Below are 20,771 nucleotides of genomic sequence, written 5' to 3' on the forward strand. Positions count from 1 at the left end.
TGGTAGAAATGCTGAGTTACTGAAGGAAGTACAGATGTCCTGGAGGAAATGTAATCACTGGAGAGGTGTCAGGAAGCCCAGCATAAGTGGTGTCTAAAGGACAGCCATACTCTCATCCACTTGGAAGTAGTCGTACACTCACAATCACATTCACGCAGAAGCACATTCACACATAATAACACAAACAGCTTCACCCTCCTAGACTTTTCCCTTCCCTGCACTCCCAAACACGCACACACACCTCACATACACTCAGTCAAAAGGGTAGCTTAGGGGAGACCTCATGGCTGAATCAAATGCTGGTTAATGCTGCTGCTTTTATTACACCAGATGTCTTAACATTTATTTTGAGATGAACACAAAACTTGGTATACTGCTGTTACAGTGTCATGCATTCTCCACAGTGCAGCTTCGGAGCTCAAGATCACTGCAGCACACACAAAAGAACTGCACTCCAGAGAGGGAAAGGAGAGAACTGCAGATCCTTGTTCTCTCCAGTATCAGTAGACTAAAGGTGCTTCACTATGACAGCAGTCAAGGAATCTCATGTGCTGGGCAGGTGTGTTTTCAACAGCTAATCAGGTGTGTCTGACAAGGGATCCAGGTAAGTTCCTAACACCAAGAATATTTTGGGTTAAGTATATATTCCCCACATAGTCAGCACTGACTAAAGGAAGGGGGGCATGCTTAGCACTGCATCTGAGTTAGGTTAAGCTACCAGGAGTCCTCAATGAAGGGAGTCCTGGTTTCACAAGGAAGAATAAGACATGATGGCGCTGTCACAATAAGGCCACTAAACTCACACCAAACGATGACCTCAGAGAATGTTCTCACAACTACAGAAAAGCAGCTCTATTCTCTCTGATGTCAGGTGCCCCTCGCTGATTAGGCACCTGCCCTGAGACCTTCACAGGATCCTTTCTGAGCTGCACATCACTTAGCACAACGGAGCAGAGGAAGGGGCCACACAAGTCAAGGTCATGGGACATCACTACCAAACGTGGCTGACTGTTGTTGGCAAATGTCTCAGATGCCTTTCCCGGTTAGGCCAGGTGCCCACGTGTGTCTGAAGAGCTAATCTGAAAAGAGGCTGGCAAAGGACTTCCTCAAGCTCCTGATGGTCTCTGCTTTGGCTTCATCCTCATTGGCTGAAGACCGGAAGAAGGAGGACTCAGAGAAGCTGAAGGCATTTGTCAGGGACTGCGACTTGCTTGAAGATAAAAACCAGAGAGAATGTGAGAGGGTGGTGTTCCCAGCAAGGTAGGAAAGGACGATCACATGAGGATACACAACTGGAACCCCCACTCCCACCCAAGGGAGACCACGGTGATAGCAAGCCAGCAGGGATTGTGCTACCAGGATCCTGGGAGGCTCCTGTGCTATTTTCTTCACCTTCACTGCTGCTAAAACAGGAAAGGATGGGAGCAGTGAGGGAGAGAGGAAGGAGGGAAAAAAGGAAGAAGAGAAAAAAGAGAGAGAAGGAAAAGAGGAAGAAGGGGTGACTCAAAGGATGTTTCTTTTATTTAATGCTAAAGGGCCAGCAGACTAAATTTCTGAGGCCTCAACTTGGTAAGTACTAATCTAGGACTCCCACCCTTCCCCTCTGATGAAATGTAGCAACTAGGGGCCCATGGACTCTTGCACTCTCTTTTCCATGACTTGTCAAGTAGTGGAGTCAGCATCAGAACATCTGAGTCAGTCTTGATTCTGCCACTCACTTACTCTTGACCTCAGGCAAGCTATTGCCTTTCTGGTATTTGGTTTTTATTTGTGGTCTGTACTTGTTTGGTAAAATAATCTCTAGGCCTTTTTAGAGCTTTTTATATTCTGCTTTTTTCTTTCATTCCAAAAGAACCTTTTGGCTTGGCACAAACTCTAGTGCTCAATTTACCTTGAGCATTAAAGTGGATGTAATCACTCTTTGCAGCCTTCCTCAGAGGACCCCTAATATAAGGTCTGTGGGGCTCTGGGTGTTCAGGGGCAAGAGACACAGTCAGCCCTCCACATTCACAGATGTAACCAACTACGGATCAAACATATTTGAAAAATAAATCCCAGCTAATTCTTAAAAGCAAACTTGAATTTGCCATAAGCCAAGCACTACGCTGAAGCCATGTGAATGAAGATGTGAAAGCATACCCGGCTGTAGGTTATATGCAAATATAGGTTATATGCAAATACTACATAATTTTATATAAGGAACTTGAGCATCCTCAAATTTTGGTGTCTGCAAGGGGTCCTGGAACCAATCTCCCATGGACATTGAGGGACAACTCTACTTATCAGGCTGACACAAGGTTGTTAGGCAGTTTTCTAATAAAAAAAATCACACACATTTTAGGGACTGATTTATCCCTTGAGAGATTAGCAATTCAGAGAGAAAAACTCAATACAAGAAGGTCGAGGAAAGGCTAAGCCCAGAACTTCGGAAGAAGATACAGGTCTAGTGTCTCCAGTGGTCCGTCTTCTCTCCTTCTTGATTTCTACTATGTTCCTTTCCTGCCAGTTTCTGTCTCCAGAACTTTTTTCCTGGTGCCTTAAAACTCCCAGCCCTCCCCTAAATTCAGGGTGTAGCCCCAGAAACTTCATTCTACAGAAGTATGAGCAGTTTCTCGCTTCCTGCAGTGACTGTGAACAGATGCCCTGCCTTTCATTAGACTAAAGATGAGCCACACATGCTGGCCTCTGGGAGGGGGACTCCTCTGCACACACAGGCTAAGGGACTGGGTATCAGCCTTCCTCATCAGAGGCTGACTTTATTCAACAATGTAAGCAGTGACAACCCAAAAATCTGCCCTCAAACTGGGGCCAAAATTGGAAGGTAGGAGAGATTAAAAAGTCAGCATACAGAAAAAAAAAACTGGGTTGAAGGGAGGTTATGGGACATGTGAGATACGAAATGTGTCACTGGCCAGAGCTGGGGAGCTGAAGTGGGTGATGCTCCTCCTGTCATGTAGGAAAACGCAGAGAAAGTGGTCATCTGGAGCCCCTGAGTCCTAATCCTGGCTATGCCACTAATGAGCAGAGTGGCTTTAAAAATGAACATTAATCGAATCTCTCTAAGCTATGTTTTCTCATTTATGCAATGGCTAAACAATCTCTAAAAGTGCCTCATTTGAACTCCAAAATTCTATGGCCCCCTATTCTCCCTCCCTAAAGATTCTCATTATTTTACTATGAGAAGCACAGATGGGTCTATACCAGTGATGGCGAACCTATGACACTCGTGTCAGAGGTGACACGCAAACTCATCTTTTTGGTTGATTTTTCTTTGTTAAATGGCATTTAAATATATAAAAAATATCAAAAATATGTCTTTGTTTTACTATGGTTGCAAATATAAAAAAATTTCTATATGTGACATGGTACCAGAGTTAAGTTAGGGTTTTTCAAAATGCTGACATGCTGAGCTCAAAAGGTTCGCCATCAATGGTCTAAACCAGCCGTGGACAAACTACGGCCCGCGGGCCGGATCGGGCCCGTTTGAAATGAATAAAACTAAAAAAAAAAAAAAAGGACTGTACCCTTTTATGTAATGATGTTTACTTTGAATTTATATTAGTTCAGACAAACACTCCATCCATGCTTTTGTTCCGGCCCTCCGGTCCAGTTTAAGAACCCATTGTGGCCCTCGAGTCAAAAAGTTTGCCCACCCCTGGTCTATACCATTCCCCCAAGGCTGCAGCTGTCTGTGCTGATAGTGATACAGAGTACTGTTTGGGGAAATTGAAGAGAGGTATCTCTGGTTCTGGTGGAGAAGGTGGAACTGACCACCACCCACATGCTGGTGCTGTTCTTCTCAAGTACGGCCGTACTACTTCCTAGGGGTCCTCAGTTCCTCCTCTGAAGCAGGGCAGTACAATGGGGGCTTCTAGAGTTTCTCCTCGGAATGAGGGAACCCCAGAGGATGCAGTTGCTCAGGGACTCTATCTGAGCCCTTCTCAGATGACCACACCAGAAACTGACCTCTCTCTGAGAAAGCTGAGAGTAAAAAGTTGAAATGGATTTAACTAATTCTCTCTTTTCCTTCTGGGCAGCCTTGCTAATTATATACCGTAAACTGTGAGTCAAAGGCAGCAAAGAGGATTTTTTTTTAAATTGAGAGAGAGAGAGTGAGAGGAAGAGAGAGAGAGAGAGAGAGAGAGAGAGAGAGAGAGAGAGAGAGAGAGAGGAGAAGGAAAAGAAATGGGAAAAAGAGGAGACAGGATCAAAAAAACAAAAACCCTAAGCTAGTACAAGAATAGAAGGGGTAGTATCTCTGCCTTATTGTCACTCCCCAGGAAGAAAGGGGAGGGTTTGAGCTTCTAGCTAGACTTTAGACTTTCACTTCCCTCTTTCCTATCCTCCCCAATCAACCCTAAATAGGCCCCCAACAACAACAAAAAACCCACACACAGCCAAAAACCAAAAAATAAAACAACCCAAAACCAAAACCCCCAAAAAACCCCACAAAAAGATCTGTGGAGGAGGAAGAGGCCGGACTGAAGGTGTTTCTAGCACCTCTGGAGCCCAAGGCCTGCGAGGAAGGGCAGGAAGAGGGGAGGGGAAGCAGCTGCCGAGTTGACTCTTACTTGAGCTGTGGGTGAGGCTGGGGCTTCTGTGGTGGAGCCGCCGGGGGTGGCTGGGCCTCTGCCAGGGAGCTGCTGCTGGAGGGTGCATCTCCGTGGGTGGTGGGGCCGCCCGGCAGCTGAGGAGCCGAGAAGGAGGAAGAAGAGGAGGAGGAGGAAGAGGAGGAAGGTGGCACTGATGGTCCACGGGGGAGTCGGCGTGGAGGCAGCACCTTGCCTGGGGGTTGCATTCCTTGGGGTTGCCCAGGGCCCCCTAGGTTCAGTACAAGAAAAACTTCATAATTTAACCATATCAAAGGGTTTTCTTGTTAAAATCTATGTCTCAAAGGGTGTGGTTAGTTAATTACTGAAAGGATAAGCTCCATTACAAGAAGCCACCCGAGGCTCTGAAGGATTCCAGAGGGAGTCCCCGGTTACCCTCATACATTGCCACTACTTGCTTTTCCTCAGAGACACAGCACCTCAGTCACAGCAGAAGTCGGGGGACAGGGAAGAAACCATGGGATGAGCGGCTTCAATCAGAGGTGAGCTCTCTACAGAAGACCCCGCAGACCAGAGGGACCCCGCCCCTCTTCCCCAGAGGATCCTCAGGTACAGGCCAACCTGCCCCTAGCAGGAGGTCTCAAGTTCCACACAGCAGACACAGTATAGGGCAGTGGAAAGAGCAGTGGCCTGGGAATCAGAAAACCCAAGACACAGTCTATCAGTGACTCCTTGAGCAAGTCAGGAAACTTCTCTGGGCCTCTGTGTTTCTAAACATAAAACTGTTAAAAAAAAAATAAGGCCTACTTGTAGTTTTCTTTTAAGATGGTAGTGTTTTAAAGATGGTAATAGGTGAGAAAGTTCTTCAAAAAGTATTCTGTGCTTTATGATCATTGATAATCACTGACTTACATTGTTTTATGGAGCTAGCCTTTGTCCTGCTCTGAGTCTATACGTGTCTGATTCCCACCCCCACCCCACCAGGGCTTCATTTTAGTATTAGCTCATGCCCATGACTAAGATAAATCTTTTGTTTCCAGTAACTCTTTTGCTTTTTTATTACCATCCGCAGGGGCTCCAGTCCTTTTCAGGTGAGTATGGTAAAATTCTACAGAAATCCAAGCCCCATTTTCCCCTGGAGATGATGTGGGCACCACCTGGTAAAGAAGACTCCCCCACTTCCACCCCCTCAAAGAGGACCAGGATTCCCTTCTCCCAGAATGAGACAGAAAACCATCTGTGGTCTGGAAAGAAAAAAGTCATCCTTTCTCTGGAGATTGATAGACAGTAAGTGTGGTACCAATGGCTCTGATTTTGCTGAGGGTGGTTACTATAGTCAGGAGTCAAAAGATGTCCCCATCAGCACATATAGACCAGTGGAAATGATGCATAATTGGCCTAGAGACCCAATTTCTCAGTCGAAATCTCAGTGTCCACATCCAAGGGCCTACTGGAAGGAGTGGTTTATAGAAACTCAACGGCAGCTAAAAGTTGTGTTGTAACTTAGTTTTCTAGAAACACCAGAACACCTGTACCCTCTGAAGAGGTAAAATTCTATGTTTATACCATTGTGCACCCATGACTGTCGGCTCATTTATCATCAATTATCAATTATCTACTTTATCATCAATTAACAATTAATACTAGGGTTAGTTACACATAAATATATAAATGAATGAAAAAATGGAAATTTTCATCTTTAAGAATTCCCAGGTTCAAATTAGATAACTAGCAAAGATGACAGGTTAGCACAGCGGTTCTCAACCTGTGGGTCACGACCCCTTTGGGGGTCGAACGACCCTTTCACAGGGGTCGCCTAAGACCATCCTGCAGATCAGATATTTACATTACGATTCATAACAGTAGCAACATTACAGTTATGAAGTAGCAACGAAAATAATTTTATGGTTGGGTCACAACATGAGGAACTGTATTTAAAGGGCCAGAAGGTTGAGAACCACTGGGTTAGCAGATTATTTCATATTAACCAGTTTTTGCCTTTTAAAAGTTTGGTATTATTTGTATTAACATCTTCTTATAAAATATTTCACGTTGATAGCTCAGCATCTTGTACCAGAAATCTTAAAGCTTTCCCACCTGTACAGAGATGCTTGAATAGCCAGAAACTTTACAACTTAACACTGAAGACAGATATAACTTTTCCTTTATTGCACATTAAGCTGTACAAGAGAGTCACAAAAGAGAGGTACTTCAATCACACTTCCAGCATTAGCTGAGGTTCTCACGCTGGGTCAGTACAAAAAAAAATGGACAACATCAGAAAAGAAATGGGTACAAAACACCTGAATGGCAATCCTATACTGCGATGTGTATGTCCCCCAGGCCATAGAGTTGTCCCTTAGCATGCTGCCTGAGGTCACATGACAGTCAGGTTAAGCTGTCTACTTGTGTTTGGCAGTTTTCTCTCCCACCTGAGAGACCTTGGCTGATCCCACCCTGGAACCTGACTGAATCCCACCCTGGAACCTGACTGAATTCAAATAGCAACTTTGTGTTTGTGGTTCACAAATGTCACATGAAAAGCACCTGGATGTTCACACTGAGAACATGCAGAGAAGCAACACCACCATCAGCTCACCACTGGACAAAAATAATAAATAAATAAATAAATAAATTCCTCCATTCTGGGAAATGTTGCTTTATTCCTTTCTATCATTTGATCAGATTGGGAGGTATTGAAGGGCCTGATTCTTAGGCAACTCACCTGAAAGAGTGTAAATGCATATGTGTATATATTTACAACAGATTGATTACCATCATCATCTAAAGAAGGGATCAGAGACAAGAACATTCACACTCAGTGTAGTTCCCTGTAGCCTCTGAATTTGCCAGCAACCCAAGGAGAAACCAGAGCAGTGCCCCTTGACACGTAAATCATGTTACATACTGCCAACACTAGTTGTTCCTCAGACCTGGTAATCCAGAACAGTGACATATCAGTATAGGAGTGAAAGGGAATGTAAAAGTAGAGCCAGAAGCACTTCTTCTGAAAGGCAAACTGCTGGCATGAACTTCCATGAACCATGATGCTAGAGGAGGCCACTTGGTGCCCGTTCCGAGCCTGGCCAGGAGATGGCAAGATGAGGCATTGAACCCAAGGCCTGCTTTAATTAACTGCCTCATCTCTGCCCAGGAGCTGAGTATTGGAGGAAAGAGAACCAGTGAGGGTTCTTCAAGAGCCACAGCTATGCAGCTTTTGCCCCAAACACACACAAGGTAACATCTGAGACAGTTTTTCCCTAGAAAGATAAAGCTCTTTATACTTTAGACTCCAGCGGGCTCTCATAACAGCAGAAAACTAAAGCAGGAGTCCACCTCAGAGTTCTGTAGGCAGTGTACCGACTCAAGTGAAATGGGACATTTTAAATTTGGTCTCGTGTTATGATGCCTCAGGAGAGGCCAAGAGCAGAATGGCCCGAATCCTTCCCAGACTTTCAGTAGCTCCCTGCATTCTATGTCTAAAATTGCTAAAGAATCATCTCTGTACATAGGTCAAGCTTTGGGAATACAAAACAGCCTCAGTTCCACAAAAGCACACACATGGCCAATTCAGAAACAGCAACAAAGAAGAAACAACTTGGGGGGACTGAGATCAACACAGAAAATACTCACAAGTTCACCTGGATATTGCACATCGGCGGCCCCATTTTTTTTTCTAATCTCATAGCTAATTATTTAATAATAAAAACAAAGGGTACACTGGGATGTAAAATACAAAACACATTCTTAGAATAGCTTCTTCTTTATGTTTCATGTCATCACTGAAAACACAAGAACTCTACAGGCACAGCCAGCATATTCACATATACTCAAACTGCACCAAATTTTAGCAAATGGAGAAAAATGTGGATGGCTTCAGATTCAACGGATGAAGCTATGGAAATTAGACCTTGGAAATCTCTTAAACTTCTATCTAGTCATGCAGAAAGAAAGCAAAAAGCACAGTTCATTGAAGATCCCAAGCACATTCATGGAGGTAAGCAGGGGGTGGGGGTGGTTTAATCTGAGCCTGGACCAGGGGGGAAGGGTGTGTTAAAGGGGAAGGGGAAAAGGAGTGGAGTTGGGTTTTATTTTTGTGGTCTTTGTTTCTCTCCTGTCCATCCCCTAGTCCTATTTCACCCCACATTATGTAATACTTTAAAAAATATATCAAACCACCCAGAAGGTAGAGTCACACTGGACTTGGGAGAGGCACGATTCTTTTGTACACTGTTTACAAACAGCCCTGGAATCACAAGTTATACAGAGAAACATAAGTGAGCATTACAAGCACGAATAGGGACAGGTAAACAACCAGACAGAGGAGCTGGAGCTGACACTGCATAGGAAAAACACAGTCCAGTCAGCATTGAAAGAACACAGAAACGGCACCAATGGGAGGGTGAGTTGCTTCCCTCCCCACTTTCCTTTCTTTCCTTATTTGTTTTTGGCTTAAAATTTCTGCTTTGAAAAATTAACTACCAATCACTTTAAGAAGCTTGGACTTGCTTTGGCCCTACTGCAATGCCATTACAGTCGAGAATATACTGTAAACAACCTTGGGGGGCTGGCCGCTGAGGTGGGGTCTTGCTCGAGTCCGGATCCTTAAGTGTTCCACTCTGGAAGACAAAAATGTAAAAGAGATAAAAAGAAAACTCTAAGCAGATTCCAAAGAGAAGCCCTGTGGCTTTGTAGTATGGCTTCAGTGGGATCTGTGGGATCTGGTCCAGAGGCTTCTGCTGTTTCAGAAATAATTTTCAGCCTCTAGGCTGTTGCTGGCACACAGGTGTAGGCAGTCTGGGGCTTAGAACTACTCTGATATACAGTGTATCCACCCCTTTTTCATTTCACCCCTTTTTAGATTTATAAGAAGCTTTGAGTCTTCCATCAGCATTTGGTTTCTTCTATGTGATCTGCCTGATGTCCAGCTTCCCCTCATACTCACAGGCCTGGCTTCCTGAAGAAAAGGGAAGGATCAACACCAAGCTCCAAAGAGCAGGCTGTGCTTTCAGCGACTCCAGGGACTGAAGAAGTGATAGTGGTGGTGGGGTGGGGGGAGCAGGGAGGACCCCGGACCAGGTGAACAGCCTCATTTGGCTCTCTTCTCATGTGGAGTTAACTCCAGGGTGGGATCAGCTCTGGAGCAGACTCAGGGGTCAGAGCCACTCTTTGGGCTGCCTACAACTCCCACAGGAGGGACTTGAAGGAGGGGACAGTTGTTTGCTTTCCAGAACCTTTCTTACCCAAAGGGAAGGAGTATGATGTTCATGTTTGTAAAAGTGCTCAAGGCCAAGCTGTTTTCCTCTCAAACAGCATCATTACATTTTACCCAACAACATGGCTCCACTCCCATGCTTCCTCTCCTCCCAGCTGTGATTCTGATTATGTCCTAACAGGATCAAAGATGCATGTGACTTCAGTCTGTCTAACATTTGTATGAAAGCGGTGAGCATTTGGAGCTTGAATTCAGCATAGGGGAAATGCTCTATAAAGCCGGAGGGATGCCAAGTATGCCGATGGTGATGTCAGAGAGGGAGCTTCTGAGGCAAGGCTGTGAAATGGGCTGAGTATGTCTTCAGCACTCTCCCACTTCCTCTTTTAGTGCTCCTCTCCCCTTGTGACATGCCCCCCAGCCCTACTCCCACATTAAAACTGTTTCTCCTCCTGTTCCCCATTTCCCATGGGGCTCCAATTCTGGCCATCTATCTTCTCTTCTGCCTATTGAAGCCCATTTTCAGCTCTATTGCCAGGAGAGCAGAAGTGTTACCCTTTCTAGTATCATGGTCTTTTAATAACAGCAATGCCTAAAACTGTTGTACTAAGAATTTCAGATAGAAGGAGGTAGGGAGCCTTTGAAATGTCCTTAGTGCCAACACATCAGAGGGCACCCCTTATACCTATAATCCCCAGTTTCTCAAAGATCACAGCAAGAATATCAACACTTCTTTCCCTTTCTTCCAAGCACTCTCATGAGATCTGCAAGACTTGGTCTGAGCCCAGGCACTGAAATACCCACACCCAATAAGCTAGCTAGAGAACCACTGCCTCCAGTCAGCCATTAAGACCCATCATGTTTCCCTCATGGCATCCAAAATTCACCATCTTCTCTTGGCCAACCCTGATCAGGCCGATATCATGTCTTGCTTAGACTACCAAAATAGTCTCCTCATTCTTAGTCTCTTCCCTCTCCAATCTATCTTCTCCATGGCTACTTATCCTTCTAAACTCCTTCCCTAACTCTAACGCTCTAAATAATTTATAATTAACACTATATATATATATGCTAGGTAACATGTACACTTTTATACAGCATTTACCTTAAACTTCACTATAGCTCTGTAATATGCTTCACTATAGCTCTGTAATATGGATGCTATTATCAACATCCCTAATTTTAGATAAGGAAACTGAGGCACATCCAAGTCAGGTAATTTGTCCAGGGTCATACAGTGGTGGCTAATGCAACTGGACTGTGAGCCCCGACAGTCTGATGCTCACCTTTTCTTTTCATTGCTTACAGAATAACATTCACACTCTTCAGGCTGACATCAGGAACTTTCATCAGCATGGTTGGAATTGACCCTGCTAGCCTTCTCTCTCCCTCATGTCCTAAACACACCAGCTCCCACCAGGCCTGACCCCTCACTGTTTATTCTCTAGTCTAGGCCACTTCATAGTGCATGGATGTCTAAGTCAAGTTCTACCCTATCCATGAAATCTCCCCTTCTGACTGCCTCTTTTCGATTGTCATCTCCTCTCTGAAATCCTATAATAGCATTTAGGAGACTTATACTACTGAAAGGGACATTTGCAGTGCTATCTTGTTATCCTGAAGGCTGGGATGATGCTTCTAAGAAAACTGCCAAATCCTTGAGGGATTTATAATTAACACTATATATATATGCTAGGTAACATGGACTATGTGTCTTCATCTTCTCATGAATTCCTAACAAATGCAGTGTCCCTTTTTTCCCCCAAAGAAAAATTGGGATATATGGCCTGATATGGGAGTTCTTTATTAAAAAGTGAAAAGAGCTCTGGCTGCACCATAGCTGGTGTGGCTCAGTTTGTTGGAGCGCTATCCCTGTATACTGAAAGCTCACAGTTCGATCCTGGGTCAGGTACGTACAGGAGGTAACCAATCGATGTTTCTCTTTCACATCGATGTTTCTCTCTCCCCCTCCCCATCCTTTCCTCTCTCTAAAAAAACATATCCTCAGGTGAGGATTAAAAAAAAAAAAAAGCCCTGGCCGGATGGCTCAATTGGTTGGAATGCCATCCTGCACACCAAAAGGTTGATTTGCGGGCTCGATTCCTAGTCAGGGCATATACCTAGATTGCAGGTTTGATCCCCGGTCAGGATGCATATAGGAGGCAACCAACTGATGTTTCTCTCTCACATTGATGTTTGCCCCTCTCTCTTTCTCGCTTTCTCTCACTCTCTCCCTCCCCCCCCCGCCTCAAACCAATAAATACATCCTCAAGTGAGGATTTTTTAAAGTTCAAATAGAATTGGGAGCCTGGCCAGTGTGGCTCAGTGATTGAGCTTTGACCCATGTACCAGGAAATTGCCAATTCGATTCTGGGTCAAGGCACATGTCCAGGGTTGTGGGCTCGATCCCCAGGAGGGGGCATGCAGGAAGCAGCGACTAATGTTGATGACGTTTCTCTCTCACCAATGTTTCCATCTTTCCGTCTCTCTTCCTCTCTCTCTAAAATCCATAAAAATATATTTAAAAAAATAGAATTGGGAATATTTTTGAATATTCAAGACTATTGTCATTTTACCAACATCATTAAGCACAGGGCCGAGCATATAAGAGGTCCTTAGTAAAAACCTTGTTAAGTAAATGAACATGCAACAACAACTACAATGAAAACCCAAAATGGAGCAGAATATAAGTCTTTTAAGATAAAAATGTTGGTAAACCCTAGTTGTTAAGCCATATTTTATTTGGTATCAACACTGGTGAGCAGCTCTGAAAATGCTCTGGTTAGGGAATTAAACTTGAGGCCTGCTACAGGTGCCTATATATCAGGCACAGAAGGTAAAGTCCAAACAAGTCTCAAAGCAGCAGTAATTGCTTCCATCAAGACTGTTTAACCAGCCAAGTTTAGGACACATAAGGCTCAACAGTTCTTTCCTATTAAGATCTCTTCCTTCTCTTAACCTGGCTGCCAACTGGATGAGAAGTCTGGGACTAGGATATAGTGTTTGGAAATGGGAGCACAGGATACCAGGGTTGCTTTTTACCGGGGTTCCTGACTTGCTCAGATGGGGCTGGGTATTAATCCCAGCCCCAACACACACACACACACACACACACACACACACACACACACACACACAGCCATCTAGGTCTACTTTAAAATTGAGTAGCAGAGTGACTGAGGAATTAGGCTTTTCAGTTAGGAAGACCTTGGGTTAATCTAAACCTGCCACTTACTAACTTTGTGACCTTGGGAAAGTTATTTTGCTCCTCTGCACCAGCCTTTCTTCAAAAGGTTTTTGTGATATAAAGTGAGATTGATTATCTATCTATCTATCTATCTATCTATCTGGATACTTATAAGCACCTGGCCCCAGTAGGTGCTAAATAAAATACAACAGATGCTGGGATGGTAATATTAAGAGGCCTTTTCCTCAGAAGTTCCATTGTTTCCTAGGTCTCACTCCCATGATGGAATACTTCCTGCAGTGTGCTCCCATTCCAGGGCTTCAGAGAACTTTGTTCTGTTGTAATGTTACAAACCTCCCCTGGGCTCCCTGACAAGCCATCAGTGTCATAGCCTCGATGCCTGAGAGAGATATTCAGATGAAAAACAGCAAAATTCATATACTTTGTGGAGCCACTAGACTGACTCTTGCCAGCTCCTCCCCCAAGGCTTCACTGCTGTGACTGCCAGTGAATTACTGTGGACATTGGACAAGACCATTTTAAGATGTCCTCCTCCATATGTTTCTCCTCTATGGAGGACCATAGAGCACAAGGGCAGAACCAGGGCCAATGGGCAGAAATTCCAGAAGAGTAGACTTTTACCTATTGGAAGAACTTTCTACAGTAAAAACAGTGCAAGTGGCTGTTTTGGGAAGTGGGCATCTTCATGTAGAAACTAGAGAATTGCCTGACAAAGATGTTGCAGATAATATTCCCTCATTATGAGACAGATTAGATGAACACCACAGTTTCTTCCAATCCTGAGACTCTATGATTCCAGGAGAACCTTTAAAATCCTATATATAAAACTCTAATGGGAGAACTCCAGACTTTTACAGGATGAACTGACAGGAGTAATCATACCATGAAGGCTGGCCCCAGCTCTCCTCAGCCACAGAAGTATACAAATAAGATACTCAAAGATGAACTGAACCCAAATTTCCCTTCCCAAAGCTTAAGGGGAAGAGCTCCCAGAGGTAGCCTTTTGGGCTGGAGCCTGGGAATGTGCCTTGGCCACCCTTGTCTGGCGCCTTGGGAGTTCTGTCTTCAGCTCCACCGAGGTTATGGACCGAGGACTTCCCAGGGGCAACAGGAGGCGGGAGGAGAGTCCCCTAGGACTGTCCCATGCCAGGCTGAGACTCTCTGCCTCCATCCACAAGCCTTCCATCTGCTGGAGCTGAGGGCCTATTCCCTGTGGGGATTGGCTACCATGAGATCTGTCTCCAGTCACCAAGAGCCTCATGGGATGCCAGATTCCAGAGAAGTCTGGCCACTCTGGCGTCACTGCCAAAGTCTGGCCTGTAGCCAGCCCACAGCAGGAACTCATGGCCAGGCTGAGCTGCAGTTTCCCTCAGGAAGTTGGGTTTACTTAAACAGGTAAGAATGTGAAGTCCAACGCTTGTGCCCAGACGCACCACAAGAGAAGGGGGAATAAATGGCCTTTTAGCAGCATAAAGAAAACCCCTCAATAACCCTGGGCTTAGAGACTAACAACAAGCTCAGAGGGTGTTGGTTTGTAATAGTGCTTCCAAAAATATGATGCAGCTGGTGGTTCATCAGTGTCTCAAAAAGGGGAGATCACAAGTCCACTGCTCTTTAGGCTGATAAACTTCACAAGACACTGCAACCAGTTCTGGGTATCTCTTTTAAGGGGGACTCAGGTGGAATAAAATGGGTACATGGAGCAGATAGGATGGTGAGAAGTGTGGAAATGACATCTTTCCTGATGTGAATTTGACGTTACTTAATCTCTGAGTCTCAGTTTCCCAAATGGGCTGATTGTAAAGATTAAATGAGATAACTATGAATACACTGAGGACTAAGTTAGTCAAATGTACAAGCTCTGAACAGGGTCAAGGGCAAGCTTGGGTAGTAGTGAGTCTCCTGGGACTAGAGGTATTAAGCAGGGTCTGGACAACCTCTGGTCAGAGGTGCTATGTAGTTGCAAGCAGATGACTTCTACAGACTCTTCTGGCTCTAGGCTTCCATTAATCCATTAATTCTTTCATGAATTTTTCAGTTCTTTAGGTGTCTGAGAAATGGGACAAGCCCTTCATAGCTGCAGAGGCTTGGGCCCAGAAAGACCCCACGGCTACTGGGCCTGAGCAGACATGTCCTGCAGGCACAGGCTTTGAGTGGTTTGGCAAGGAGAATGTGCAGCTGCACTCCATCAAAGCTGATTGAGCTAGTATCCTGCTGTGCTGCATCCACTGGGCTTTAGTGATGAGAGAAGTCAAGGAGAAGATAAGAGTTGGTGAAGCTCAGAGACTCCTTCAGGTTGGGAGGAGAGCAAGGTTTTCCATTATATAGGGTCAAGGGTCAAAAGGCCCAGCTCTATCCATTCTTACCATCCCCTGTACTCTAGTAGGAGCATCAAAAGGGAACAGTGCATGGTATTATAGGGCTAGGGACCAGAATATTAGCTCTCTTGTTATAAGCTGTATGACCTTGGACAAATCATTTGCATTCTCTTTGCTGATATGAAACAGAGACAGAAATAGCCCAAACCTTCTTATCTAGGGTTGTGTGACTCAAAATAATGGCTGTACTTTATAAACTGTAAAGTGCTAGCAAAGTAATTATATAAGTTGGCATCATCACTATTATTTAAATAATAATATCAATCCAAAGGAAAGAATCTCTAGTGGTAGGATTTCATGCATCAATGGAGAAGATATTGTTGGGTGGCTTCCTGTCACCTGGTGCATAGTAGTTGAGTGTGTAGGAGATTCTGGGCTAAGCTATACCATGCTCTCTGCATATCACTGACCCCATGCCTTGCTCATCTATTCCAGCAGCAAGGTCTCTGAAAATTCAGAAAAGTCATTTCAGAAACAGTAAATATTTGCTCTTGAAGTTATTGGAAAGTAAATTACTGGTCTGATAGAGAAACTAAGCCCATGATGAAGATTTGTGGGTTTTTGTCAAAGACACCTTTAATTTGTCATCCTGTGGCTTTCAGCAGACAAGCTGGGAGACAGGAGCTACTATCTGAGGTCCCAGCAGGATGGAAAGCTGAGGAAGGAAAGACATTACGTGACTCAACTCTTGAGAGTTGTTGGCCTGGGTCCAGCTGCCCCCACCAAGGAGGAAGGCCTTGCTCAGCATATCTGAGACAGGAAATTAGGAAAGGGTCTCAGGGTCTGGCCCCAGGAAAGAGGCCAGGCCAAGCTCCTTGCTGGCCACACCACAGAACTATTCTGATCAGCTCCCCCAGGCCCCGCTCTCCCGGTCTAGGACCCTAGGGGGAATGAGGCAGCAGGAAGGAATGTGGTCAGAAGGTTGTAGGTTCAGTCAGAGCAAGGGGAACAGCATGTTTTCAGGGATCTTTCTGGGATCACCTCTGCAGTTGCCCATGCCCACCTTCCTTCCTCTGAAAGGTTATATAAAAGGTGCCCAAGGATGAGCTCCTCTTCTTTCTTTTGTGAGGGGAATGGCTGTTCTGAGGGCAGAGCTCATCTCCTGGATTGGGGCTCCCCCATAATCAGTGATTTTCTAAGGCCATAAGAAATGTCCCAGGCAGGCAGTCCACGAGACCTATGGGAGCACTGAGGGCCAGGTCACTCGAGGTCAGAATGTCAGCTTCAAGTGATTAAAAATGTCCCTAAAAAGTTAAGACAGCCCCAAAATAGTTTCTCTTAATAGTCTGTTAAGGGATCTAGTCACTAGTGACTTTATCTGAACCTGCCTCGAATCTCCTTAGATTTTCAGTTTATACTCACTGGGGAATAAATTCTCTAAAGCCAGTTCTGCTGTGGGAAGCAGGAAGGCCTTTCATTTGTCCTAAATTTACTTCTTCTAAGCTAAGTGAAGCTCTCTTAATCCCATGGTTTGGATCTGAATTGTGCTCCCTCCTTAACTGCATGGCTGTTCAGACTACAATGAAACAACTTTCTAAGTCTTGATCTCCTTGCACACAAGAGACCTCATCTTTTCAAGCCTTTGTGGCTGGAAAGACCTAGCTGGAAATGTTTTTGGTATCTCTTTAGACCAGAGAGCCAGTTTAAAAGGATTGGCAGAATGTCCCACCAGAGACCATAGGTTACTAGATCTCAGTCCTTCATTTCTGAACTCTCAATAGTACTGCCTTTCCCAGGTCTGTGGCTAGCACATGGCCTGAATCACAGCGTCTCAGATCTGGAAGGAGATTTTAAAATTTACCTGCTCCAACAGCCCTAGCCCCTAGCCCACACTTTTACAATGTCCCTGACAAGTGGCTCATCCTGCCCCTGTTTGAACATCAGCAATGATGTGGCAGTCACATACTACTTCCCAGAGCAGCCAATTCTTCCCCCACTGTTACAGAGTTTACCCCTATCTTCCAGTAGGTAGGTTTGCCTTTTGGCACCAGTTCTATCTCATGACAGCTATCAGAAAGCAGAAAATATTAAATCATGGGCTCCTTGAGACTATTACTATTCAACTACAGCAACTTTAACTCTAAAAAAATACATTTGCCAAATGCTTCAACCTCCTGGTTTTCTCTCCATTGAGAAGAATGATCCAGGTAGAGTTAGAGTTTATCCTTGGTATACTATGACCTTCAGACTGGTAAAAACATTGCAAGTGTGGTATGAGCAGTTCAGGGTAGGGGAAGAGGTTTGTCTTCCTCCTGGACACCATACATGTATTAATGCTTCCAAAGGCTGAGTCTTAGAATCACTCCTCATAGGTCTAACTCAAAGCCAAATAGAAAGCCCATTAGTATCTAAATTCCCTGCATTAGCTATTCAGCCCTTTGGCCCTAGAAGATTTGATAGAAAAATAAAAAAGAGTGGGAGCAGTGGAATTGAAAAAAGATTAGCTACATGAAGGCGAGCACTAGGATGCCACCTCTGCTGGCATGACCTAAAAGCTCTGAACTCTCTACTTGATGTTCTTTCTCTGATTCCTGGGCGTCTCAGGAGCAGCCCACGCCTCTCCAAGGCCTCAGGATGTAAAGCTAAACTCAGATCCCAGATGACAGGCCCCACGGGGTCAGTGAATATGAGGGTAGACCCGGAGGCTTTGGCCATCACTGGCCACCAGGTGTCACTGCCACCTTGAGAACTGTCTCTCTAAAACACTAATGTCAATAGGCAGTCCCAGAGCAGGCAGTCAAGCCAGGCTGAGACTAAATTGTCACCAGCTTTGCCACTCACCTCCCTGCTTTCAGAGACATAGCCAGTGCCTCTCATACTCCTGCCTCTATTCCTTTAAACTGGTTATAGCACCTGGCCTGGGTCCACTTTTATGACTTTGTTTTCTATGATTTACCCATTCTAGGCTATGGGGCTGGCTGACAATAGGCAAGGTGTGCCCTCTATTCCCCTTCCCCACCTGCTCCCCAATCACTCCAGCCTCCTTTAGGTACTCTTCTAGAATCAAAGAAATAAAAAACTCAGGAGCTGCAGGTAAGGATAGAGAGGGAAAAGGAAGGAAGGAAGGAAGGAAGGAAGGAAGGAAGGAAGGAAGGAAGGAAGGAAGGGAGGGAGGGAGGGAGGGAGGGAGGGAGGGAGGGAGGGAGGGAGGGAGGGAGGGAGGAAGGGACCTTAACAACAGTAATTTCAGTGGGATGGTAGAAGTGGAATACTGATAGGAATGGGTTGAAAAGAAAATCTGATATGATAAAGGGAAGATGGTGACTAAGGCAACTCAAGATGATTTATTGTGAAGGGGAACAGAAAAATGGGGCAGTAGCTGGAAGAGAGCAGGAGTTGAGGAAAGTCTTTGTTTTTTACTTTTTAAGTGAGAGATATTTGTGTGTTGATGTAATAATCTTCTGGAAAAGGAGAAATTGAAGATGGAGAAGAGAGGGAATACTTGAAAGTAAAATGGTGGGATCCATTACCAATAGAAAGTGGGCCTTCGAAGCAGTTTCATGTGGGTAAAGATTCAGGTAAGTTGATAGATGTGATAGTGGGAATACAAAGGCAATCTGGTCTGACAGTCTCATGGGCCTGAATCCATGATGACTGAAATGTGACCAATGGAAAGGTGCTATTATCAAGGAGAAATGGGAGGTGGAAATATGACCAATACAGTCATGACTTCAAGCCCAAGTTTCAGCTTTTGCCAAGTATGGCATATTGTTGGTTGTCTTCTGTCTTTTGGGTGGCCTGGGTGAAGGCAAAAGGTTCAGAGGAAGCTAATAGAGAATACAAGACACCATCCAACAAATGGTAATGACCTCTGTAAATTTAGTCATGATTTCAATTTAGGATATAAATAACTCTTGGACACAAACTGTATCTCATTCATCACTATAGCCCTAACTCTATTAACTAATTTTAAGTATAAACTTTGGGCTAGGCCTGTGCTAGTCGGTAGTAACACAGATGAATGAGGCATGGCCTTAGCTCACAAAGGGCTGGAAGCATTTGAGAATTTATTTGCTAATTTAATTTAATTTAATTTAGCTTAACTTAATTATGTATATAATAAAGACTTTGTCCTTACCCAAAGAGAGATTTGGCCTTTGTCCACCATTCCTGAGAGGTAACCTATAAACTCTTAGAATTTCCTGAGTGATAGGAGTATCTTTGTTATTCATGGTGGGGGCCCCCTTAGACCACACCTTATAGTGTATAATACTGAGGTCACTCATGATGGGTTCCTTGGGCCACATGATATTAACTTGACCTCCAGGAAGGGGGGAATTGGAGTTTGAGTTCTACAAGATGATTGACCAATCAATGTCTATGAAATGAGACCCAAAAAAAACTCTGAACACCAAAGCTCAGGTGAGCTTCCCTGGTTGGGAATCTGTCCTGTGTTATTGTCACATATGGATGCCAGGAGGCTAATGCATCCTAAAGACAACTGAACTTTTGTGTTTAGAACCCTCCCAGACTCTATCCTATGCATCTTCCTTTGGCTTATTTTTCACTTGTATCCTTTCCCATAATACACCTGTAAATATAATAGCTTTCAATAAGTTCTGTAAATCCTTCCAAAGAATTGTCAAATCTGAGGGTGGTTTTGGGGAATCTCTGAACTTTCTGTTGGTGTCAGGAGTGAAGGCAGTCTTGTGGAGGACTGTGCCTTCAGACTTTGCAGTTAGAGTGACTCCATGTTTCATGTGATCTTAGAATTCAAAGGGATCTAGAGATCATGTAATTCAGCTCCATTCTATAGGCGAGAAAAGAGAGGTCTAGAGATGGGAAGTTACCCAAGGTCACATAATGGTATGACAGAGTGAGACTAGCCCCTGAGTGTCCTAAGTCCCAGCATGGTATGCTTTCCACAATATTCTGTTGTCACTTCAAATGTGAGGCTGAGCAAAGAAAAGCTTATCCCTGAGCCAGATTGGCTTTGCTACAAGGGATGTTTGCAGTAACCCCTATATTTAGGGAAGCTCATTCCTTATTAGGTTTTCTGCCTTGACTGATGGATTACTCCTTAAAATATTTAAGCTGCAACATTAATGTTTATAGAGTAAGGGGCTTATACCAAAAAAAGAACTAATGCTTTCTGTGAGGTGGAAACAATTTTTTGTGGATTTTCTCTTTGTTACTGAACGTTTATGCTTCAGAGATTATTTTCATATAATCTAAATTTTATTGCTAGAAGAGATCATGGCAATGTTTTTGTTCAACACTCATTTTACAGGCAAAGATGCTAAGGCACAGAAATAGGAAGAAATCTATCCAAGGTCACTTCATAATTCAGTGGCAAGGACAGGCTAAACTCAGGTAACAATAGGGACCTTTATTGAGTGCTTTGAGGTACTGTGACATATTTTAAGTGTTCTACTTCATTTGATTCTCATAACAACCCTAGGAGATAGGTGCTATTGTTCAGA

At 44.3% G+C, this 20,771-nt stretch overlaps 1 protein-coding gene across 1 annotated transcript in view; it reads right to left on the minus strand.

Moving 5' to 3' along the window:
* Positions 1-316: 316 nt before the first annotated feature.
* SYN2 (synapsin II) overlaps positions 317-20,771 on the minus strand; it is a 50,884-nt gene continuing 30,429 nt past the window's right edge. The window contains exons 11-13 of the mRNA XM_023749420.1: positions 9,109-9,169; positions 4,572-4,821; positions 317-1,210 (exon numbers count right to left, since the gene is read on the minus strand). Of these exons, the coding sequence (XP_023605188.1) occupies positions 1,075-1,210; positions 4,572-4,821; positions 9,109-9,169 (447 nt within the window). The 3' untranslated portion in view covers positions 317-1,074. The remainder of the gene's footprint in view (positions 1,211-4,571; positions 4,822-9,108; positions 9,170-20,771) is intronic.

Source organism: Myotis lucifugus, unplaced genomic scaffold, assembly GCF_000147115.1.
Source record: "Myotis lucifugus unplaced genomic scaffold, Myoluc2.0 scaffold_8, whole genome shotgun sequence".
Classification (NCBI taxonomy): domain Eukaryota; kingdom Metazoa; phylum Chordata; class Mammalia; order Chiroptera; family Vespertilionidae; genus Myotis; species Myotis lucifugus.